We start from the raw sequence: 25,257 nt of genomic DNA, 5'->3' as shown, positions 1-25,257 counted from the left end.
ATTTTTGATTTCGCGTCAACAAACGTTTCACACCGTTGCTTCTTTTCTCCTACCTAAATCTGCACACACTTCTGCTAAGTACATTTTATCACCACAAACAAGGACACAACACAAACTACATACGACACATAGTGTCATATCATGCTAAGATCAACCATATCGGGCGTCTTACTAAAATACAACATAGCGGAGACGTTTACCTAGTGATATGTGACGTATGAAATTCTCTGAATTCTCATTGGTTCAGGTGGAGCATAATTAAAACCTGGTCTCCACGCCTTCATCTCCCTTCTACGCCTTCGTTGTCGTTTTTGTCAGTCAAGTTGGTATTGATCACTGTTTCTCAGTGGGATTGCAACGAGAAAACATCTTGTGATACATTTGTGACAGCCGAGCTGACCATGGACTTTCTTTTATTCTTCATTGTGGCTGTGAAAATACGCAGCGTGGTGCCTGGTGAGTACGCTTTTACCCCAAAACCTTTTGTGCTACTTTATCCAAAATCAAAGTGGATATGAGTGTAAATATAATCATACCATAAACCATAGTTGAAAACAAAGAGCTGTAATCAGAAAGTAAATCAAATGAACACGTAAAAACTATTTAAACTCGAAATTCAACAATTCAAATTTCGGTAAGAAACACAGGTAAAAGGCGTTTAACATATAAAAAATGTGAACAATAGTAAAAGAGCTAATTAAATAATCTTGAGTTCGACGTGTCATACTACTTTCTACCAATATAACTTCAGTTTAGCATTGTGTTATTGCCAATTGCAAGTGGGCGGGTCAAATAAAAAGGTCACGTGACTTCCAGGAAACGTCACCCAGGCATTTACCTTTTTGAGCCATAGGGGGCGCGCAAAAACCCTGTTCAGCAGAAAGGTATTCTTCCAATTACTTCCGTATTATGGATTCTATTTATTTTTAACCAGCATTAGTCAGTGAATTATTTTCATTTGTTCAACATTCAATGAGTCAAATTTGTTGTCTCGCTTTAACACTCTTATCATTTAGTTAACACTGACGTACAACGAAGTTATCTAAGATCATTCTAACATGAGTCAACATTCTTATGTATTGTCAGTAAAAAAACAAAAAACAAAAAGCGTTGCTTCTGCAGAAATATAAACTCAAATGTTCAGATTGAAGTGAGACATGCGATGTATCATAATTACATTTTGTTATCAGGAAACAACTAAATAATAATGGTGTTCTTTTTGATTGTTAAACGCAGTAAAGAATCATGTATTTACCAATGACAGTTGTAAAAGTGTCTGTTGTCGAAGCCACCCAGTACAGTTTGTGTACTTGACGGTATTTTTTGTGTGTTTTACCGTGAAATCTATTTGTGAATATTACCAGACTGTTGAACATGAAACAAAATAATAACATGTCGCTTTTTTCCTTTCAGTGATTCACACGCTAAAATATTTCAAAACTGGTTCCTCTCAAGTTCCAAACTTCCCAGAGTATGTGGGTGTTGGTTATGTTGACGACGTTGAGATTGTTCACTATGACAGCAACAGCAGGAAAGCAGAACCCAAACAGGACTGGATGAACAAAATCACAGCAGAGGATCCAAAGTACTGGGAGAGACAGACAAACATTAATAGAAACAATGAGCTTATCTACAAAAACAACATGGATGTTCTTAAGCAGCGCTTCAACCAAACTGAAGGTTTGTTTATGTTGAACTTTCAACTATTATTTCATGTACACTTTTCATGGTATCGCAAACACTACGGGTGCAATGGTACAGGGAAACCAGGGTATGGTACCTTGATATTTGGACCTGCTTTTTGTCCCCAACTTTATCATTAATATTATTCTTTATTCATTTTTTACCGCTTTTCCTCACGAGCGTGACGGGGGGTGCTGGAGCCTATCCCAGCTGTCTTGGGACGAGAGGCGGGGTACACCCTGGAGTGGTCGCCAGCCAATCACAGGGCACATATAAACAAACAACCATTCACACTCACATTCATACCTATGGACAATTTGGAGTGGCCAATTAACCTAGCATGTTTTTGGAATGTGGGAGGAAACCGGAGTACCCGGAGAAAACGCATGCACGGGGAGAACATGCAAACTGCACACAGAGATGGCCGAGGGTGGAATTGAACCCTGGTCTCCTAGCTGTGAGGTCTGCGCGCTAACCACTTGAACGCCGTGCAGCCCCCATTAATAATATATTATATTATATTATTTTTAAAATGACACATTACTATAAAGTAATGTGTAGTATTGTGTACTGCAGGTAATTCTCCAATAAGTAAAATACTGTGGTTGCAGCATGCAGAATCATTCTCATATAGTATACCGAAAAATGGCAGCATGTTGCTTTAACACTCATATTTGTCCATTTACCGACCCCAGCGCACATGGACATCCGGGCCAGCTGAGGAGATCACAGTCCCGGTCCGCCATCACCACCACAGACTGCTGTTGCCGCCTGTACTCTCCAACATGTACTCGGTTGAATACTGTGTCGTCGAATGCCTCCTTTACATTCCACTTTTGGGCAGACTGTCCCTCACATGAAATACTGCATGTACAGTGTAGCAAATGGGACATTAGCTGACATTGGTTTTTGCCGACCCGGACAGGCACACACCCGTACACACAGTTCCATAAAGTGGATTGTCCCGTGCATGGCGGACCGAGAGTTACACGGTTTTACCATACCATTTCTGGTACTGCACTAATGGCTTGTCTCTCCCCATCCCATAATGACCTACAAAAAAGACATGATTGACAGAAATAAAATAGTGTGTGATGACGATGATGTTTCACTCTGCTTTACAACACATTGTGTCATTCTCTCAGGTGTTCACATTTACCAGTTGATGGTCGGCTGTGAATGGAATGATGAGACTGGTGAGGTTGATGGATGGTACCAGGACAGTTATGATGGAGAAGACTTCTTATCATTGGACACGGAGACATGGACATGGACCGCAGCAAAACCACAAGCTGTCCCCACCAAACACCAGTGGGACCATAAGATAGCTTGGATGGATTATATTAAGTTTTACTTCACTGAGCATTGTCCTTCTTACTTGAAGAAGCATGTGAACAATGGGAGGGAGGTCCTAATGAGAACAGGTAGAACCACATGATGTACTTTCACCTTTGTAACCATGTTAGCACGCCCCCTATAGGAAGATTACTAGCATTACAAGCTTTGGCTTTCTCTCCTTTTCTCTCCATCTTTACTCCTTTCCACCTTCTGTCCATTTATTCCTCCATTCACACGTCATGCCACTTCCCGTGCAGAGCTTCCAGAGGTGTCTCTCCTCCAGAAGACTCCATCTTCTCCGGTCAGCTGCTTCGCGACAGGTTTCTACCCCGACAGAGCCGTCATATTTTGGAGGAAAGACGGCGAGGAGCTCCACGAGGACGTGGAGCACGGAGAACTGCTCCCCAACCACGATGGAACCTTCCAGATGGCGGTGGACCTGAAAGTGGAGGTGACGGCCGAAGTGGAGGGCAAGTACGAATGTGTGTTTCAGCTGGCTGGCGTCAAGGAGGACATGGTCACCAAGCTGGAGAGAAGAAGCATCCTGAGCAACGCGAGCCATGAAGGTGAGAAGGGCACATTTAGTCCAATGCTTGTGTCCTCCAAACAAGCACATTGGAGACGTTTCCTGTCAGAAGTCCGACTTTCACCATCATTGATCCGTGTCACAATAACAATGGTTGACGTTTGATAGGATGCATGCAAAGTAGTCATGAAGGTTTCCTCTTCCTGCTTTTTCATTCAGTTTGCGCTTTTTTGCTCTCAACAGGCTGGACTGTCGTCATCATTTCCACGGTGGTGGGCGTCACTGTGGTCCTCCTGGCGGCCATCTTCCTGTACGTGCGTTACAGAAACAGACAAGGTGAGGGACAAGAAGCCCCAAAGAAGTCTGCATTCTGCTATTTGTGAGAAGTGCATTTCACCTTGTTTCTCTTTCATTTCAGTCAAATACGATCCAGCTGGTAAGTAAAACATCTTCTCTTTTCTTGAAGCCACAATAATGAAAGCGCTGGTGAAGCATCACTCGTATAAAAGTCTGATGTAGACCTTTGTTTAGCCTGAAAAGCACTTCTCTCCTTTCTCTTAGTGTGAAGTCAATGTAAAATGTAAAATACTTGACACTCCCGTAAGTGCACGCAGTATAAAGTACCATGTGTAACTTTTGACATGAGTTATCATGATTAGGATCAGCCAAGTGAGACAAAGAATATCTCCTAGTCAGGAAGTAGAAGAGCACCACTCTTCTTCTTCGTGGTTCTCATCTAAGTCACAACAAATGTTGGCATCACACCTCAAAGATCTGATATGAGTGAGGATGTAAGTCATGAACAACAACCAGCTCAGGATGCATTTGTGGTCTGACAGGTCATGACAGTGGTTCAGATGTCTCAAAGGAACTGATGGCTGAAGATTTAGTGGGACACAGCAAGCTGCCATGCAGTGAGTTGGACTGTTTGCACCTCCTAATGTTCTTCACACTTAGTTTTTGTGAAGATTATTTTACATTCAGCTGATGATGACTGATAACATTTCCACTTGGTTTCATGTGCTTTTGCAGGTAACGTGCTGACACCTTTTTCCGACAAAAATTCAGACCATCAGCAGAGGAATTAACTGCTAAAGAAAGGGTGTGCTCCATAAAAGTTACTTTGAATCCCAGATAGGGTTGGGCATTGATGGGAACCGGGACTATTCCAATTCTGGGACAGCTAGGATTTAGTGAGGATAAACGGTACGGTACGGAACTGTCTCGTTTTAGGAAAATAACTGAATTCACAAAAGCACACACCCAAACTACAAAATATCTCCTATATGTGTGCAAAATTAAACATAGCATCCGAAACGACATACAGCTTTATTATTGCATAGGGTGCTTTATTTGGGCACACTAGTTAGTTATGCACTTTATGAACGGGCGAGTGGTGGGGTACACCCTGGACTGGTGGCCAGCCAATCACAGGGCACATATAGACAAACAACCATTCACACTCACATTCATACCTATGGACAATTTGGAGTTGCTAATTAACCTAGCATGTTTTTGGAATGTGGGAGGAAACCGGAGTACCCGGAGAAAACCCACGCATACACGGGGAGAACATGCAAACTCCACACAGAGATGGCCGAGGGTGAAATTGAACCCCGGTCTCCTAGCTGTGAGGTCTGCGCACTAACCACTCGCCCGCCGTGCAGCCTAAAATGAATATATCCTTTTTTTCCATCATGTTTTCCTCTGTAATGACTACATACATACTACTACTACTACATACAGTTGTGTTGGACACAAGAGCATAGTTGCAAAGTGGGGTGCTTATTGGGGTGCTTATTGGCCTGCTTGAGAAATCGTTAACCCATAGGGCCGTCTGGATTTCAGAGCCAAGCACAGAGACCACAAGAAAAGGCAGCGATTTTTGAATGAGCTATAAGGAATCAGAATGTGTCTCTGGGATTGGATTCAATCAATCAAAAGTGTCAAATAAATCTAATATTTTTTTCTCAGATTTTACTTTTCCAATGTGGCCCTGTTATTGTTGATTACACTGGCTCGAAATGTTTGAATGGGGTTTCAGCAGTTCATCAGGCTGATGTTGATGTTTATCTCCATGTAATTGCTATGTAATCATTTGGGGCTTGTGCAATGGTGTTCAATCTTTTGTTGTGTGAACCAATAAATGTTTCTTATGGTTTCAGTATCACATTGTGTCGAATTCCAATGCATTTGATTCAAAGGTGTTGGTTCATTGCTCCGTTTGCTGCTTTTGCATGTGCAGGACGTGAGTAATGCGTTGCTTAATTTCACTGTCCAAGTGTGACGTGCAAAATCCCACAGTCAGCTTTCCTTTGAACGCACCACCGACATCCATGGTGCACAGCTGCACTACTTAGCTTGCTTTTTAAAGGAAAAATGCACTTTTGCCCATCAATCACAATCCTTATGTGCGGCATGAACACATGTCTTTCTTTCTTTTTTCTTCTTTTTTAAGATATAAAAACAGATAACAAAGACAGCTCGTTACTGCATGTAATGTGAAACACATATTCCATCCTTAATCTTTAAAGCCTTGTGGAAAAAAAAACAACCAACGCTCCATTTGCATATAATGTGAAGTGCATATTAACCAAGCTACAGTAACATTTTTATTATTAACTGCATTACTGGTGCATTGACACTTCACCACACCGGCTAGCAACAAGCTTCAACACACACTCGCCTTGGTGTTTGAGTTATTGAATTTTTAAAATTCATTATTAGTGTTTTGTTTGGTTTGTAGTTACTATTTTCTTCTGATTATTTGATTTGAGACAGCACTGGGACACTGAGGAACGTATTCAATTGGACACTGCCGGCCTCCGCGACGGTAGATGGCGCTGATACGCTTTTTAGTTTGTTTAGCTGTGGGGCTATTTCACCACTACATGCTAGTAGCTAACTACGGTCAGTCGAGTGCTTAATGCGTGGCACTTTTTATAACTTTTTTTAACGGCAACTTCCATCATGGGACGGAGCTCAGGTACAATTCAAAACTGATACATTTTGTTGCTGAAATCGCATTACTTGACTTCTGCTCAGCATGCAGGTATGGTTGCCACCGAGCAATATGGAGGACTCGACTACGGACATAACTGGATAATCTGGGACGCACGAGAGCCTCGTGGAACATCGTAAGGTATGTTGTTGCTCCTTGAGTTAACCTTAATTGGCTGCTTTTTTTCTAAAAATGTGTTGTTAGCGTCATGTACATCTACGGTTCGGGATGTCATTTTTTTCATTACGGAAGTGTTTAGTTGTTTATCAGTTTTGTAGGAGACAGGTTTTTATTGCACGGGTTTATGGGGCGTGGTCACATGGGCGCAGGTGGGTGTGCCTGGTGACGCACACGGAAGCCATAAATGGCGCGCACTTGCTTGTGCAGGGGAAGGAGACAGAGGAAAGGCAGGAAGCCGTAATTTAAGTTGACCGTTTTGCACATTTTTTTTCACGTTCCTTACACTGCTGCACGTCATCTGCCATTTCTGCTATCCCGGTATGGTCTGATTATTATTGAACATTCACCATAATCACAATTATTCAACATCACAATAAACCCCCAGTTTGTCAAGACGCAGCACCCATGCCAACCTTCTCAGCGGAAAAGGGATAATTATTTAGTTTTAGTTGTATATCTAGTTATCTCAAGGCATGTTTCAATAACAGAGAATATACCCAATAAGAATGGAGGAGTTTACTGTCCCATGTGACTTTTTCAAGTTCTAGCAGTAGTATGTGTCCATAGAGCCAGACAACTTTTGAGAGAAACCTCCTTCCTTCATGGTAGGCCTCTGACCCGCCTCCAATAGATGAGCCCACTCTGTGTAAAAAAGAAAAAAAAAGCAGGCTTTGCTACACATTAAAATGCAACCTGCCCACTTTCTGATAGTCAGCTACAAACGACTGAGCTTTAAGTTTGATCATTTTGTTTTTCAGCAAAGCTAGTTAATGTTAGTGAATGTTACTGTTAAAATGTTAGCACTGTAGCTCACATGTGTCATCCTGTTCCACTCCTTGTATTTAAAACGTATATGTAGTCAGGGCTCTACATTAAAAACAAAAATGACTTGCCCATGGGGAATCCTTAAGGTGAGAACTACTTGCCCGAACTTGCCCCCATGTAAAATGAAAAGACTGCCATAATGATATCATATATCAATATATGCTGATAACTCATCAGATAATAGTACTGACGCATTGTACTTGGAGGAATGTCTGAAAAATTGTGTATGTTAACATGGCATGCCATACTACCTTACACATGGTAGTCGTAGTAAGCAGTGATATTTATAAGTTGTGCACCGCAATGACACATTATTGAATAGACACATTTGTGTACTAGTAAAGTGTTTTTAATCCAGAAAAAAATGCTGAATGGTCAAACAATAATTTGTGAAGCAAAGGTGAGAAAAATACACAGAGAAATGGAAGCGCTAGATTTTGTAGCTTGTGCAAAATCAGCACTTGGTATTGGATCTAATCGCTGGTGTTTCATTGTGACCACTTCAAATTGTCACAGCAATGTGATTCACTCACCTGTGCCATCATTTGATTTGCTGCCGCTAATAAAATACTTGTTTAGGAGGCACTGTTTCATCACTTTTTGCTGTTTTCCTTCACAAGTTGTTGAAGAATTAGACCATGTTGGCAGGGACGCCATGATAGATGTTTTCGTAGTCAAACCATCGCTGATTGGTTGATCGCGAACAAGAACGGGTGTGGGTAAAACTGTGGAAAGACTGTGGAATACAGACCGCGGTCTAAAGAAACAATTCTGATTGGTCCATTTCAAGATTTGCAAGGATTGGTTTGCAAATTACCACCGGAATTACACAGTCCGTGTTTTACCAACACCCAACAAGAACCGCTTTTAAAAAAACTCTTGGCAGTATGGCATGCCAAAGTGCACTTGCCCGACGGGAATATCACTGATTGGATTTACTTGCCCCATTTTTGTTTTAACTTGCCCCGGGCCATCGGTACATCGTTATTGTCGAGCCCTGTGCAGTGTATATGCAAAACTTGTCTCAAGTGCACAGTATCGCTTCTTGGAGACGCACTGTTGCAGCTCCTTAGCATTAAAGCTACAGATCAACATGCATATGAATACAAATGATTTTTTTTTAAATATGAGGGTGTACAATTTCATTCAAAGTTGTATCGATAAACCATCTGGATGTGGTACGATCGGGTGTGTGTGAGACTTTTCGGGGTGAGTAAGGGACATCGCTGTCCTCCAACCATTCGACTCATCTGCTATTTAGATTTGGGCAGTCGGCAGCAAACTGAATCTCATTAATCTTCAATCCGATGGCAACTTGTGACGTGCAGACGGCGAGAGAGGATAAATAAATCAGCGTGGCTTCCTTTCATGCACCATCACAGCCCCTCAGATGGGAAGTAGATTTGTCACAGTTTACCTCATGTCCTCCTGTCACGCCAAGAGACAAGAAATGTCCTTTTCGTTTCCCAAGGTGAGCTGGATACATCTTTGATACCGCCCCCAAAAAAGAGAAAAGCGACTAAAAGGGGAAATAAGGCAAGCTAAATTGAAAATGTAGCAGAAAATTGGGGCCAGTAGCTCACTTAACTTCTCTGTTGAGTTTATTTACGGCGTATTAAACAAGCGCAGACGCAAGTAGAGACCACAAGCATAGACTCAAGGAAAAATGACAAAAATTCTGACACTACAGTCTCAAAGACAACAGCTACTAGGATCAACGCAACATCCCAGTAGCTGTTGCCCATATAAGACCACCCGCTGTATGTCCATGTTGTATTGAGGAGTAAGTTGTCATGAATCATGTTTTTATGTTTTCCACAAATTAATTTCTTTCGGCTTCTGGGCAAAACTGGCCTTACTGCTCGTGGCGATAGTGCCCCCTGCTGCTTTGGCATGAGATAGTTTTTATAAATCCTTGAATCAGTCAAATTTTTATAAAGTCTTGGATCAGAGTCAACAGTCAAAACAAGTTATACAGTTATCCCTCGCTCTATTGCATTTTTATTCATTTTTATTGTGACCCTCGTGTGGATAAATGGTGTAGAAAATGGATGGATGGAAGTAATATGTAGTATTGTGCATTTATTTTGTGTTGTGAACTCCTATAGGGCAGCTATACACAATAACCTGCACAAAAAGCGCTCTAGATCTTCTAGAATCTCCACTTACTGAAGCTGTATTTCCTTGGATTTTCCACTTTGTTCCACAAAAATACTGTTCTGATGGTGGATAACTCAGGGAATGTATACTCTGCATTTTTTCCACACCTAATAGAATGTGAACATTTGAGCAGGATCTTGAGACATTGAGATTTTTTTTATGGGTGGTTTTTTTTTGTAAATTTAAAGCTGGATGTTAAAGCTTTATTTATCCAAATTCTACACTTTAAGTTTTTACAGAGGAAAGTTTGTGATACAGCATAACATACTGTTCTAATGGAATAAAAATGTGTTTAGTAAGTGCATATTGCTGGTGTAATTCAGTTTTTCCAGGAAATAATCTTTAACTACATAAAAAACCAAAAAAAATCGCCTTGTTAACAGTATCGTGATATATCGTATCGTGAGCCTAGTATCGTGATACATATCGTATCGCCAGATACAATACAATGTATCAATGTACAATGTATGTATATACAATACACACCCCGAGTAGACTTATTGTTTCACACAAGCTATTGGACAAACATTTTGTTGTTATTATTATTATTTATTATATTATTATTTCACAATATTTTGATAGAATATTCAAGTGGTTACCTGGTGTACTGATTTGCTTTGTCAGTTCAAATCTTCTTTTTCTTTCTTTGTTTGTGAGATTTCATCAGAGATTTCAATTTATTGTGTTAATATAGGATCTATGTATATTTTTGTTCCCAAATATCTGAATATAAACCTGTTTAGACCTATTTGCAATGCAGCTGGTGGTAGATCCATCACCGCTACTCCTATTTGAATCATGATAAGTTGATAGTTACTTGTAAACATCGGCATTGGCTCATGGACAAGTGTCATGAGTCAGCATGGTGACGCTTCATTTAGCCGAGTGTTTTTTTACTAATAGGACTTCCTCATTCACAGTCAACCATAAACCTGATTGTCATTCAGAGTGTGTGAGAGAGTGTCATAAAACTGTATTAGCCCAGTGTCCTTGTTTGCTGAACACCCCCCCCCCCGAGATTTCCAAAACAACATCCCCAGACTGTAGGTGTCTGTTATTCCACACCCGATGTGTAGATGGATGGAATTTCACTTTCCTGCCTGCAGAAGCTGTGATTTATTTTTTTTGAGAGTGTACTGCATCTATATTAATCAATCACATTGTGACTTTATGTAAAAAAAAAATGTAGAAACAGGAAAAAAATCATATAAATAATGAGCTTCTTTACATAAAATCTTGGGCATCATTTTTTTGCAGACTCTGTGACCTCCAAAGTTCACTGCCATCAATGAAGTGTTTGCCTGCATCCGTTTGGAATATTTTCCGTACCGGATGTGACAGAAAAGAAACAAACAACAACCCCCAGGAGAAACTTGCCCTCAGTGCGCCCCGCAGTGAGCACGCTCGTGCATCGACACGCACATGCGCTGCAGACTCGGTTTCATTCTCAATAATTTTAGCACCTCATTTCTCCATTCAGATTCATTGGAATAAATTCCTCCACTTTGGTCCTTCTCCCACTTGCTTTGACCCCATCTGCCACCCCGAGTCTTGTTGCTGTTTGATGTGCCTCTGCTCAGCCTTTAGATATACAGGCCTCACCGCTCTTTGATAATCCTACACCACGTCTTCCTCGCCTTTAGTTCCCCTCCAGCACTGGGAAGCTGCCTTGTCCTGGTCGGCCGGAATCACTCACTGATTGCTTTGTTTATCAGCACAGCCAGGGAGCCTCTGTCTTGGAACTCAGTAGGGAATTGTCTCAACCGTTCTCAGCCACGTGAAGCCACAATGTGCGGAAGCATTGAGCAACCCAAAGAACTTCAACGCAAAACAACAGCAACTCACAAATCAGCTTATATTTTTAAGGAAAAACACAGCTTTAATGTCATGCAAGAAATCCTGAACCATCATGGACGTTATCCATGTTTACATGCACCCAAATATTCCAATTCCATTGGGAATTGCTCAAACGGAAAGAATGTAACCTTTGTATACACCTCATTCCGAAAGAAAAGTGCCAATCCGAATTTATATATAATCGAATTCACAGGGGTGGAATATTCCTTTCCCCAATCCGATTGAGGTATCTTGTACCCGCTCTATCGGAAAGTTGTCAGGGTGTGTTCTTCTTCGTGTTTTTCTTCTTCTGTTGATTATTGGCAAGCAGCTTTCGTGTGCATTAGCGCCATCTGTGGAACAGAATCTAAACCCTTCTATACGCCATTCACAAGTCCAGTTTTATAAAAAAAGAAAATACATATCTATATAAAACATGTGCCGAGCTTAATTATAAAATATTAGCAAGATTGAACTTTATCTTTTCCTGTTCCTGGGTGCGTTCTTTCAGCGAATGCTGAGATATGACGTAACACGCAGCTTGAGACGTTCTTCGTTTTAAAAAATGGAGGCGAGCAATCTGCACTGGACTGCTTCGGAAAGTTTGTTTTTGATCCAAACTAAATTCCAAGACTGGACCAACGAAAAACTGGCAATACGGAGTTATTCCAACAAGTGAAAGAAAAACTTGAGGAAGTCGGTATCACGTGATGTTGATGTTTACGTTTTACTGCGCATGCCCCATTGACTATTCTGGTTGATTATAGCGGCGCATGTAGACACGCGATTGGAATATTCCTTTCCATGTATACCATTGCTTTCAGAAAGGTCATTTGGAAAGATTCCATTCGGAAAGAGAAAAACTCCTCATGTAAACGTGGCTAGTGATTTACCTGCTCAAGGTTAGAGACCTTCAGTTCCATGTCAACGGGCTCAACTATCCTATACTTCTGCCCCGTCCTTTGGTGGGACGCTTGTGGTAGACTTCAGGTTTGTTCCGACTGTGTCCTTCTGTGCGGAATAAATATGTAGGGGTCTATGATTTCCGCGTTAACGGCATCGCTGATTGGTCAATAAAAAAGGAATCTACTATTAAATTCAGAATGTTGCATAAATTGACATAATATGAAAGAAATGCTGTCATTGTGACGAGAAGGAACATTTGTATGGTGAAGTCTTTCCTGGAGGCCAATCTCAGGGGTGTCTATTTAAACCAGTTCCTCAGTATAGTGTTTCTATTTCTGCTATTCTTTTGGGGGAAAATACTTAAAATTCAATCAGTGTCTTGGAACAGATCGTTTCAGACATTAGCAGTTGCAGTCTAAATGTTGTTTTTTCGAGGATCCAATGGACAGAAGCAGCGAATGGCCGTGAATGACCCCCGGCTGTGGAGAGGAAAGGCTGTGATTACAGTGGAAAGTGGAAAGTGTCCACTGGTTCTGTCTGCCGCGAGATAAAGCAACTGACTACCCGACTGAATCAGTCGAAACGAGTTGGGCTGAGTCGCTGATAAGATCCTGCTAGTTTTGTATTTGGACTCGGAAAGGCATGAAGGAACTTAATGGAACATCAGGAGCTACATGCTGGCCTATCAGCCAAACACAAGTGCAAATGAAGCAGGACATCATTGACATTGTTCCACCGTGGAGATGATTTTATTATTTGTCAGCAGAAATATAAAAAAAATAAATAAACGACTAGTTTCCATGAAACTTTGCAAAGCGTGGGAGAAAAAAGAGTTGGTTTTCTGCTTTGATTATGAAATGTTGATTGGATCAACAATCTGTGGAGACGAAGACTACTCGTCAAGAGCTTTGAAGGTCTCGTCACATTTACTACATAAGTGCTGTATTTTCCATGGTGAGTATGTCCATGGTATGCACCTTTTTATTTAAAAAAAAAAAAATTAAGTGTAAACCTTGTTAGCATGAGAAACTTGGTTCACGTGGAAAATATGTTTATCCGAAAACAAAGTCTTTTCTTTTCTTCAAAGGGCCCGTCAAAGGGAGTTTAAAGCTTCCACATGAATGACTTCGGAGTGATGAAACTGCTTGCAAACGTCAGGACCACAGCCTGTTTATAAGGCACATTATTCCAGTCAATTCCCTTCCTACAAAGCTAAGACAGCCCACGGTTAGAGTAAGTCACCAAAGACATCCAATTAGCAGGCTTGTGTGCCCCCACACTGCATCACAGCCTTCTTCTTGACCTAACAACCTCTTGTCAGTTCACCGTCTATGAAAATGCGTGAATATATACAACCTCACGATCGATGATGTTTTCAGACCTTTATCAGACGCAGCAGCACAGGAGGCTAAATTGGTGGTCCGGTTTATATGATGAACCATTTTTGAGCCCAAGTGGGCTTCAGTGGCCATCAGCAAAGGCTGCTATTGTGCACCGGGTAATGGTGTGCAGTATTAACTGTCATTCAGTGGGGCTGTATGTGTGATGTGGAGGGTGGTTGCAATTACCTAGCTGCTAATGGCTGGTTGTCCACGTTTTACCTGTAGTCCACTCGCTCCATCATTCCTGCCAGCGGCACCGGACGGTCACTCTCTTTAGAGCCGAGACCTCATCAGGCACAGATTAGATTGGAACAGAGTCTGGCATGCTCCAGCTAATGTTTGCATCCGGCTTGAAAAAAAAAAAAGTCTATTTGCACCCTCTTGTGGACATGCATCCACGCATTCACAATAGCCACACAGAATACGCACTCACACACACACTGCTGGCAGCAGCAGTGGAAACCGTTTATGTTGACGCCTTTCGGTATCTGACGTCAACATTAGCGTTTGTCGACATAACCGAAATTGAAATTAGCTTGCACATCGCATACAAAGACATAAGGAGAATGGGTTTATAATAAAGGATTTGTGGCCTTACTGCAGTTTGTTGACATAGTTTTGCTGCATTTCTGCATATTTTTATTTTGATTCTTTTGTCTCTTATTAAGGCGGCACAGCGGACGAGTGGTTAGCGCGTAGACCTCACAGCTAGGAGACCAGGGTTCAATTCCACCCTCGGCCATCTCTGTGTGGAGTTTGCATGATCTCCCCGTGCATGCGTGGATTTTCTCTGGGTACTCCGGATTCCTCCCACATTCCAAAAACATGATTGTGAGTGTGAATGGTTGTTTGTCTATATGTGCCCTGGGATTGGCTGGCGACCAGTCCAGGGTGTACTCCTGCCTCTTGCCCCAAGACAGCTGGGATAGGCTCCAGCACCCCTGCGACCCTTGTGAGAAAAAAGCGTTAGAAAATGAATGAATGAAAAAAAAATAAAAAAAGAAAGAAAATGTGTCCCCTCGAAGAACAGGACAGAACCATAGTGACACAAACTATCAATTTTCCACGACAAGTCACAATAAAGCTTTCATACATGCGCAAACCTTTCTGTCTTGTGGCTGAGAATCAAAAAGAAATAAATGTGCTAGTATGTGCTGAGTAGGTCTGAACCCCAGGGGCATGCGGCTGAAAACAGTTATAGTCTCTTTAATGCGCATCACACAAAGTACATACAACATAGCCAACAAAGGAGGGAACAAACAAAAGGTGATGGTGACAATAGACTTGGTGAATTGATGATTAATCGATTGGGTATAACTATTTTGGTAAGGGTGATTTTTTTTTATTTAATTAACAAATGTAAATATCCTCTGATTTCAGCCTCTCAAATGTGATTGTTTTAATTTCTTAGTCATTCATGAAAACAGACCAATTATCTTTGTGTTTCAGCCAAAACAAGATATAACTTTGTCTTATTGATGAATGAGCAACAATGGTAATGGTAATGGTTTTGTTTCATTTGAACATGCATCAGATTACAATTGAATGCATCACATAATCAGTTCACAGTTCCACATGTCCAAAAGGAGTAGGAAGAAGCAAAGCTTATTAAATCCTACCCCTCCATCTGGTACTTTTACAATCAGTAACTGTTACATTTGTTCACTTTCTGCAAGCGGTTGGTTTTGTAAATATCACGTACTTTGGGTACTTTGGGTACTTTGAGTTTGTGCAGTTTGCTAGTTTTGATCCTGCGTGTTGAGTACGAAATGTCTGTTATCTGACTGGAATCTTTCCATGATGTCCCAACTGTAAAAGAACCACTACCCCCCTTCTTAATAGTATCTGAAATACAAATATACATACAACTAACAATAAATCCTCATTTTTGGGTGAATCTCCACTCACACCGGGACCATGCAGGGAGTAATTGGAGCGCCAATATCAATGAAATCTCCAAGATGAAACACTCTTAATGCACAAAGTCATCATTCAGACTGACTTATTTGTTGATGCGACGCACACAGAGCAACCAATAACTTGCTGCTCTGTCTCCTTCCTGCTGTGGTCTCTTTGCACTTAGAGGCATTCAGGCGCACTTGTGATTTTGAGCTTTAGACGCTAATTGTTTTTAATTTTTATACACCTATTGCAATTGATGTACCCCACTGCTGTAGACCAAACCACTATGTTTCTTTGTTTGGTTCATATTGATTATGTCTGGTATGATTAATTGAAATGACAAGCTTCAGATTAATTGACTAAGAAAATGCATTTACAGCCATCGTGTGCAACAACTTCATTCATTCATTTTCTACCGCTTTTTCCTCACGAGGGTCGCGGGGGTGCTGGAGCCTATCCCAGCTGTCTTCGGGCGAGAGGCGGGGTACACCCTGGACTGGTCGCCAACCAATCACAGGGCACATATAGACAAACAACCATTCACACTCACATTCATACCTATGGACAATTTGGAGTCGCTAATTAACCTAGCATGTTTTTGGAATGTGGGAGGAAACGGGAGTACCCGGAGAAAACCCACGTTTTCTCTTGCAAACTCCACACAGAGATGGCCGAGGGTGGAATTGAACCCTGGTCTCCTAGCTGTGAGGTCTGCGTGCTAACCACTAGTCCGCCATGCCGCCCTGTGCAACAACTTAACTGGGAAAAAAACAGTCCCACAATACGTAATGACTATGAAATGTCCAAGAAAGAACCAGCATCTCCCAGCTGCAAACCATCAGTATTAGCTAGCTAGCAAGCCAACCAATCAGCATGTAAGAGTTAATGGTTGTCTGTGTCTGTGTGCCCTGTGACGGGTGATCTGTCAAGTGTGCCATCTCCCCAAGTCAGCTGGGATAGGCTCCATCCCCTAGTGGCCCAGTCTGGAAAAATGGGTGGATGTGGAGCAAAAAACGTCTTCAGTCTTGTTTAATTTAACCTGAGATATCTGGATGGGCAGCGCCGACTGCAGGTGCATACTAAAAATAGCGCAGTCTCATTGGACCTTCTACTGGGGGATGCCGTGATGTCATGCATTATGCATGTATGCAAATGCAGGGAAATGGATTACATGAAAGGGCACCTGTGGTTCCCAGCTTAAAGGTATGTGCAACAGGGGAAATGAAGCCAATGCTGCCATCATTAAACTGACATACAGCGCTGTGCAGAAGTGAAGGAACATTCTTTAAGACAGGTCTATGATTCAGAAATAAACAGCCATGTTCCTGCAACATCATTACCACGGTTTGAAATGTAAATGAAGTTTGTGCAGCAGGACTCCCATATAAGCCACCTCAAACAATGGAAAGCATTTATGGGACGGATTTCTTTATTTACTGGTTTGAAGTGCAAGATTCAACATTTTTAGCCATATTTTTCCACTCATTCATTCATTTTCTACCGCTTTTTCCTCACGAGGGTCACGGGGGTGCTGGAGCCTATCCCAGCTGTCTTCGGGCGAGAGGCGGGGTACACCCTGGACTGGTCACCAGCCAATCACAGGGCACATATAGACAAACAACCATTCACACTCACATTCATACCTGTGGCCAATTAACCTAGCATGTTTTTGGAATGTGGGAGGAAACCGGAGTACCCGGAGAAAACCCACATGTAAAAATTATGTATTTTTCCAAAAATAAGAATCGCAACAATGACATCATTAAGAGTGTTTGTTCCCAGAAGTAACTTAATATTACCAGAAAAGGGTAATGTAATGAAAAGTAAAATATATACATGTGTGTGTATAGGTATATATATATATATATATACACTGAAAAAAATGTGGCATTTACTTGAAAAAAGCTAGGTAACAATTTGCACGCACAATTCCTAAGTAACTTTTACTTGGGAAATATTCAAGTAAAATTTACTTGTCAGCAAGGATTATTTGTTTAATGTAAAATACTCTTTAATATTATTTGAGATGTACTGTCTTAGACACTAAAGGTACTCTCTTTGCTAGTAAATTTTACTCAAAACTACCTTTGAATCTACTTAACAATTTGGAGTTTGAATTAACCTAGCATGTTTTTGGAATGTGGGTTTGAATTAACCTAGCATGTTTTTGGAATGTGGGAGGAAACCGGAGTACACGGAGAAAACCCACGCAAAATAAAGAGAACATGCGGGGAGAACATGCAAACTCCACACAGAGATGGCCGAGGGTGGAATTGAACCCTGGTCTCCTAGCTGTGAGGTCTGCCCGCCGTGCCACCCCCATATTTTTCCATTATTTAATTATTTTAGATGTGTCCATCAGCTGGAATTTATTGATAGACAGATTGTTCTGTAGATTTGGAGTCACTTTTCTGTGAGTTCAGACGTAACTTGCATGTGGTAATGGCCGTGTTTGTCAGCCTGTCTCTTCCATTTGCTTTTAGCACTTCACTGTCAAACAATCAGGCCAATCAATGTCTTATCACCGTAACCATGGCAACCAGGCAATGATGTTTAGTTCACCCTTTTAGTATCTAAAAAAAAAAAAAAAAAGGTTTTCGACTACTCATTTGTGTCATTATTGTGTTGTTTTCAATTGGGTTTATCCTGTTATGGTTTATTGACTGGGACATTTTGCAAGTATTGAAGACCATTCAGTGTTCTTATCATGCATGTTGGCATACAAGCTGCAATACCTGAAGATAACTCACGCAAGCACAAGAACATGAAAATGTATTTTGTGCTATAAGTAGGACTGCAACCATTATTTTCTTAGTCAATTTAATCTGAAGCTTGTTGTTTTGATTTATCGAGTCTGTTTGGCCTGAGATGGACCAAATAAATACCAAACACAGTCAGTGATTTAGTGTGTCTGCAACTAGAGTGTCATGTGCAATATACTGTATACCATAAAATTTATTTTACGCCATATCACCCATCTCGAATAACCACCTAATTCTCCAAACTTGGTGGCACGGCGGTCGAGTGGTTAGCACGCAGACCTCACAGCTAGCAGACCAGGGTTCAATTCCACCCTCGGCCATCTCTGTGTGGAGTTTGCATGTTCTCCCCATGCATGCGTGGGTTTTCTCCGGGTACTCCGGTTTCCTCCCACATTCCAAAAACATGCTAGGTTAATTGGCCACTCCAAATTGTCCATAGGTATGAATGTGAGTGTGAATGGTTGTTTGTCTATATGTGCCCTGTGATTGGCTGGCCACCAGTCCAGGGTGTACCCCGCCTCTCGCCCAAAGACAGCTGGGATAGGCTCCAGCACCCCCACCATCCTTGTGAGGATAAGTGGTAGAAAATGAATGAATGGGCGAGAGGCGGGGTACACCCTGGACTGGTGGCCAGCCAATCACAGGGCACATATAGACAAACAACCATTCACACTCACATTCATACCTATGGACAGTTTGGAGTCGCCAATTAACCTAGCATGTTTTCTACAGGGTGCACCCTGGACTGGCATGTTTTTGGAATATGGGAGGAAACCGGAGTACCCGGAGAAAACCCAAACTCCACACAGAGATGGGCATGGGTGCAATCGAACCCTGGTCTCTTAGCTGTGAGGTCTGTGCGCTAACCATTCGACGGCCGTGCAGCCTGACAATATATATATTATTATATTAATATTTATTTATTCAGTTTGTTGTGTTAAACCACCACTGGTAACTGGTAGCTGGGGTGTTCTTATTGAGTGATATGGAGCCAAAGAGGGACAGCGCCTTAAAAAAAAAAAACACGTTGGAGGTTCCTCCTGTAATGGAGGACAACTTCATATTTTCAGCCTGAGGGGGAAAAGACTGTAATCTTTCTACTTCCCTTTCTACCACCTCTTCATCCTACACAAACCAGCCAGATGAGGAGGGGTGCTTTCTTTCATCCCTTGACATCCTCCCATGGAATGCTAAAAGCACACAAGCACTGTTGTGAACAAAGGTGACAGTGTTTGGTCATCCATCGGCTTCAGGTGCAATTGGCCTTTCAGTCATGACTGCGGCACTGAACCCTGGAGACTGGAGCTCCGCTTCAGACAGGCGGCTGTATATGTGAAGTGCAACAAGGGAAGGTGGGGGAAGGGTGGTTGAAGGTAAGCCTTGTTAAAGCATGTTTGTGCACTTCATGCGCCGACTGCGGAAATAAAGATTGATTTTACCGCATCTGGTGCAAGGCAGCGATTGTCCTCGATGTGTCTCTCCCCATCTGCTGCCTCGTTGTGGCCGAGTAGCCGGACGCTAATGTCGCCGCGGCTGTTTAGTCTGCAAGCTTCATTGTCTCGTTGGTGCACCAAGTTGATTTCCCTGGCGTCCTCTCTGTGTGACGCAGAGGATACCAAGATGCTCGCTATTGTATTGTATACCGTCTCTATGATCGGTTTAATTTTAGCTCATGTAGACCCTTATACCATTCAGCCGACCTGCCAACTTGTTGTGGATTCAGAAATGTGGTGTTTTAGTATTTTAGACAGCAGTATTTAATTAGGACACAATAAGATTGTAGCTGCTTATACTTCAGTGCGATTTACTGACGTTACGCCAGGGGTCTCAAACACGCGGCCCGCGGGCCAAATGTGGCCCGCAGGACACTAGTTTGAGGCCCCCACCTTGATATGAAAGTTTAATGTTAGTGCGACCCGCGCAAGTTTGATATGGATGCTGTATGGTATCATGTACCTAGAAAAAATTATTACGTTTGATTCATGTTCATGTTAAAGGTTAAATAACTGTTAATAGTTATCCTCCCTATCCGTGTGGAAGTGGTACGTTTTTGGCTATTTAAGTTTAAAGGAAATAACTTGAAGGCTACCATTTAGGTTGCTAGCTCTCTAGTTTGCGAGTTAGCATGTGTCTCAAGACCCTGCAGTTGCGCAATATGTTGTAAATAAAAAGAGTATAAATGTGACTATAGTCGTGTTTTGTCATGTCTACAGGGCTCTAATAATGCTTTGTTCATTTTAATCTGAAAAAAATAATTTGTCTACCCACCAACTATATGTGTAATAAGTTAGTAAGTTTTTATTATTTGCCGTTTTATTATTATGATTATATTTATTTATTTATTACTGATTGATTGATTTTCTTTATTCTTGATTTGTTTATTTATTTATCATCTTATTTTGTGTAGAAAAATAAAAAGTAAGATATTTGAGAACAGTGGAATGTTTTATCAGAACTTTTCTTGTAGAAAATTGGAACCAAAGCAAAGTTTTTAAAAAAAATTTGTTTTTAATAAATGCGTTTTTTTTTTTTTTTGAAAACCTGATGCGGTCCAGTCTCACCCAGACCCGAGCTCCAGTGGCCCCCAAGTAAATTGAGTGATGAGTGATGAGCATTTTATAGTCCCAAAAATATGGTAAGTCATATTTACATTATGGTCGGTACTGTCCACAAATTTTGGGTGGATTGTGTCATAGTGTGTAACAAAGTAAGAAAAGAACAACAATAGTGTTCATTCTTTGTCTTTTATTACTAATAGATGAATAAAACCTTGACTAGTTCCCATTCTGGAAGTCACCATTCTCTTAAGTATCCTCCTGAAGTTGGTTCATAAAGTTTGACAGTAGAAACAAAAAATACAGCTTGGAATAAACTGGGCTTATATTGCTAAAGTAGATGTCGTTACCATGCAACCATACAATCTTCACAGTGCTGAGTGCTTTTTCACCACGGACAGATTTCTTTGTTCCAAGAGAATATATGGATTTCTGTATCCATGTTCTTGTTTCAGGCGCCAAAAAGTAGAATACTAGCTCATATATTCACTCACAGCCTCAGGAGCCTATTTTATCCCAAACAAACCCTTTTCAATTTTGGGAACATAAGCTGGAACCAAGCCACTTCCCTTTGAATGACTTTATCTCTGACAAAGTCCACTCCTGGTCTACAAGGTGCAGGTCCGTCTCCTCCTGTGATCCATTTTTAATGTTAGTTGTGATGGAATAGAGATGGAATGTAGAGTTCTTCTGCATTATTGTGTGTTTCCAAGCATTAATTCATGTATAAATGCAGGCACCACTGTGTGTGTGTGTGTGTGTGTTAATGCTCCGTGTGTTGCTGTGTAAGGGGACAAGCTGAGATTGCAATCGCCATGATGGATTGCAAAGCAGGCCTAGTCCCTGGCTGGCTAAGGGGTGTCCATTAATGTATTCCCTCTCTGGGGACTTACTTTGTGTCTGCTCCAGTTTTAAACTTGGCAATAAATGCGCCCCGGAAAAGAAGACAGCGGGGTTTCTTGGTGTGTCGATGCAAGTGAACATACACACACCTGACACTTTATTGCATCTAACGAGCTCAAAAATCCATTTTTGATTAAGACCGGCAGAGGTATTTGCTTAGCAATATGTTTATGATTGAACTTATGCACGCGTACGGCTTCATACTGGGAATTGCTGACACTCTCAGGTAGCGAGATGAGGTAACCGACATATTAGACACAGCTTTGACAGGGGTGTCCAAAGTGTGGCCCAGGGGTTGTTTTCAGCCCTCTCATTTCTTGTCACCTTTTTTAGATAGCTTGGCCGACATTGGATTAGTCTTACCATCTTTTAATGGCTTCTTACTTGTCCTTTTTCCCCACTTCTTTTCAAAATAAATTTAGAATAAACAAACTGGAGGCTAACTAGTTAGCTCACTAGAAGGCTATGCTTAAAGCTGTGGCCGTCTCTTGTGTCCCTGCAGCGATCCAGGAGCCTATGCATTAGCAATGTGGTGTAAACAAAGAATGATAGGAGTGTAAAGGTGACTGTAGGGGTGTTATTTCATGTCTCCGGGGCTCTAATAATAGTTTTAAAAGTATTTAGTAAGTCATAAACAGGTTATCTATGCTGTTATTACCAAAATAGTGTCCAGTAATAGTGTCCAGGAGCCTGCGCATTAGCAATGTGGTGTAAACAAAAAATTATAGAAGTGTAAAGGTGACTGTAGGGGTGTTATTTCATGTCTCCAGGGCTCTAATATTGGTTTAAAAAGTATTTAGAAAGTCAAAAACAGGTTATATATGCTCTTATTACTAAAATAGTGTCCATTAATAGTGTCCAGGAGCCTGCGCATTAGCAATGTGGCGTAAACAAAGAATGATAACAGTGTAAAGGTGACTGTAGGGGTGTTATTTCATGTCTCCAGGACTCTAATAATGGTTTTAAAAGTATTTAGAAAGTCAAAAACAGGTTATATATGCTCTTATTACTAAAATAGTGTCCATTAATAGTGTCCAGGAGCCTGCGCATTAGCAATGTGGCGTAAACAAAGAATGATACGAGTGTAAAGGTGACTGTAGGGGTGTTATTTCATGTCTCCAGGACTCTAATAATGGTTTTAAAAGTATTTAGAAAGTCATAAACAGGTTATCTATGCTGTTATTACCAAAATAGTGTCCAGTAAAGGAGCCTGCGCATTAGCAATGTGGTGTAAACAAAGAATGATACGAGTGTAAAGGTGACTGTAGGGGTGTTATTTCATGTCTCCAGGACTCTAATAATGGTTTTAAAAGTATTTAGAAAGTCATAAACAGGTTATCTATGCTGTTATTACCAAAATAGTGTCCAGTAAAGGAGCCTGCGCATTAGCAATGTGGCGTAAACAAAAAATGACAGGAGTGTAATGGTGACTGTAGGGGTGTTATTTTATGTCTCCAGGGCTCTAATAATAGTTTTTAAAGTATTTAGAAAGTCATTAACAGGTTATCTATGCTGTTATTACCAACATGGTGTCCAGGAGGGAGTTTTGGCCCCCTGTGTGATGGAGTTTGACAGCCATGCCTTTACACACGAAACTTCAATGGACCCTTTACTTTCTGGAAGTGTACCTAATGAAGTGGCTGGTGGGTGTACAAAGCTTATGCTTAAGTTACAGTTTTAATTCCCTGCTTATTGGCATCGCTGCTAAGGGAACGGCGGCCTCTAGAGGTGCTAAAAAACTAATTAACTTCTGTTTTGTTCAGGTTTGTGTGCGTGTCCGTTATTATATTCTTTTAGCTGAACAAAAGCCTTATCTGCAGAATGATTAGAAGTGCAATGAGGAGAGAAGTTCCGACACGTGTAGCGCAGCAGGAGACTTCCCATGAGAGACGCAGGCATTACGAGAGAGAAAGCAACCTCCATGTTAAACACGGGTAACCTCTCATGTTATGTTATTTCACGTTTGTAACATGCAAGCGTGTGCACTAGGTTTGTTTTTCCTCCTTCATGAAGCATATTGACGGTAAGCCTATTGACTGCAGGGGTGAGGTGCCAGTCTGTGCTGCGCTAATACGCCGCTGCTTTTTGCTCATTAAGCTTATCTCTGCTTTTCTCCGGCCTTTAAGGCTCTCTTCGTATCTCGCTACAAGTGCTTTTCAATGTGCGGCTTTTTTTATCTCAAAGTTCACTTCCATCCGCCAGACTCAAATCCCATTTGGTCCTTTTCGGATCGCTCACAATGTAGGAGTTAAGAATAAAAGCATGCGGTGTAATATGTGTTTAAAAGTTGACCGCAGCTTCTCAGCGTCCACTTTGGTTGAGCTTTATTCTTGGCTTCTTTGCTTCAAGCACACAACAAGCGATTAGATGTGACGCAACAGTGTCTGTACTGTCGCTGCCAGACATCCAACGATGTGATGGGTTGGACTTTTATGTATGATGTCAATCTCAGTGGTTCCTTATGGTCTGTCAGGCCTGCGTATATGAACAACAAGGACGGTGTATTTTAATGAAGAAGCAAGAAATATAAACATACCAGATTCTAGCCCATGGCTCATTTCCATCTTTTGTCTCCCAGAAAGATATTAAGAGACACAATACAATAAGCATAGTAAACACCAATCATCATAAAAATGTTATTTAATTAAGAAAAGGTACTTAAGTACAATTTAAGTCAAGTCGTTTTATGTTGACAAGCAACTTTTGATGATTTAAAACACTACCGAAACTTCTAAGTGCATTGATACAAATACTTATGCTAATTAAGTCAACAACAGCAGCATCGATACAGCGACAACACTTACGATGTCCGCTTTCCTTGGGATGGCTGTGTCTTCCAGCACAAGACGTGTTCTCCAGTCCTCAGGTAAGAGAAATTGAGCGCTAGGTGTCGAGACGAGCGCTTAGCAGGGTGGTCATGTTAGTCCGCCAGATAAAACATTTTTCACGTTAGGTGCTACAATAATAATGTAGCTGTAGCTTGGTTAATATACAAGTCAGTTATTTAAATGGAACATTTTGTTTGTTGTAAGCTAGCTCATATTAACCTGTATTAATTGTCCCATCACATCTGAGACATCATGCATAATGGGAACTCAACCTGAAGTATGATGCCAACTGGGGCCAACTCCACACTGGGACAATGCCCACTTAAATAAATGGCTTGTCCCCCGAAATCAACATTTTAGAAGTCAAAAATCTGCCAAAAAAAAAACATGAGACAGCTCCACTCATCACTCATCTCTATGGCCGTGCTGGATGCATGCCACTTTTTCTCAAGGAGGATGAGGAGGAAATA

General features: G+C 41.3%; 1 protein-coding gene and 1 long non-coding RNA gene across 3 annotated transcripts; both read left to right on the top strand.

Moving 5' to 3' along the window:
* Positions 1 to 287: 287 nt before the first annotated feature.
* Positions 288 to 5,714, top strand: LOC131104325 (major histocompatibility complex class I-related protein 1-like). Its single transcript, XM_058051380.2, has 8 exons — positions 288 to 456; positions 1,414 to 1,680; positions 2,829 to 3,107; positions 3,279 to 3,587; positions 3,791 to 3,883; positions 3,966 to 3,983; positions 4,387 to 4,461; positions 4,580 to 5,714. Exons 1-8 carry the CDS (start codon positions 402 to 404, stop codon positions 4,633 to 4,635), a joined length of 1,152 nt encoding a protein of 383 aa, XP_057907363.2. The 5' UTR covers positions 288 to 401; the 3' UTR covers positions 4,636 to 5,714.
* Positions 5,715 to 6,225: 511 nt separating this feature from the next.
* On the top strand, positions 6,226 to 9,853 carry LOC144894888 (uncharacterized). Of its 2 annotated transcripts, none has more exons than XR_013625421.1 (3): positions 6,226 to 6,533; positions 6,593 to 6,689; positions 9,662 to 9,853. It is a non-coding gene; the product is annotated as an uncharacterized LOC144894888 (long non-coding RNA). The 2 variants fall into 2 exon arrangements; XR_013625422.1 differs by having other exon boundaries at positions 6,228 to 6,533; positions 6,600 to 6,689.
* Positions 9,854 to 25,257: the final 15,404 nt, after the last annotated feature.

The sequence above is a fragment of the Doryrhamphus excisus genome, linkage group LG23, assembly GCF_037039965.1.
Source record: "Doryrhamphus excisus strain RoL-2023G ecotype Guam linkage group LG23, RoL_Dexc_Guam_v1.1, whole genome shotgun sequence".
NCBI classification, from domain to species: Eukaryota; Metazoa; Chordata; class Actinopteri; order Syngnathiformes; family Syngnathidae; genus Doryrhamphus; species Doryrhamphus excisus.
Note: the sequence above shows the minus strand (reverse complement) of the source record. Positions and strands in the feature narration are given on the sequence as shown.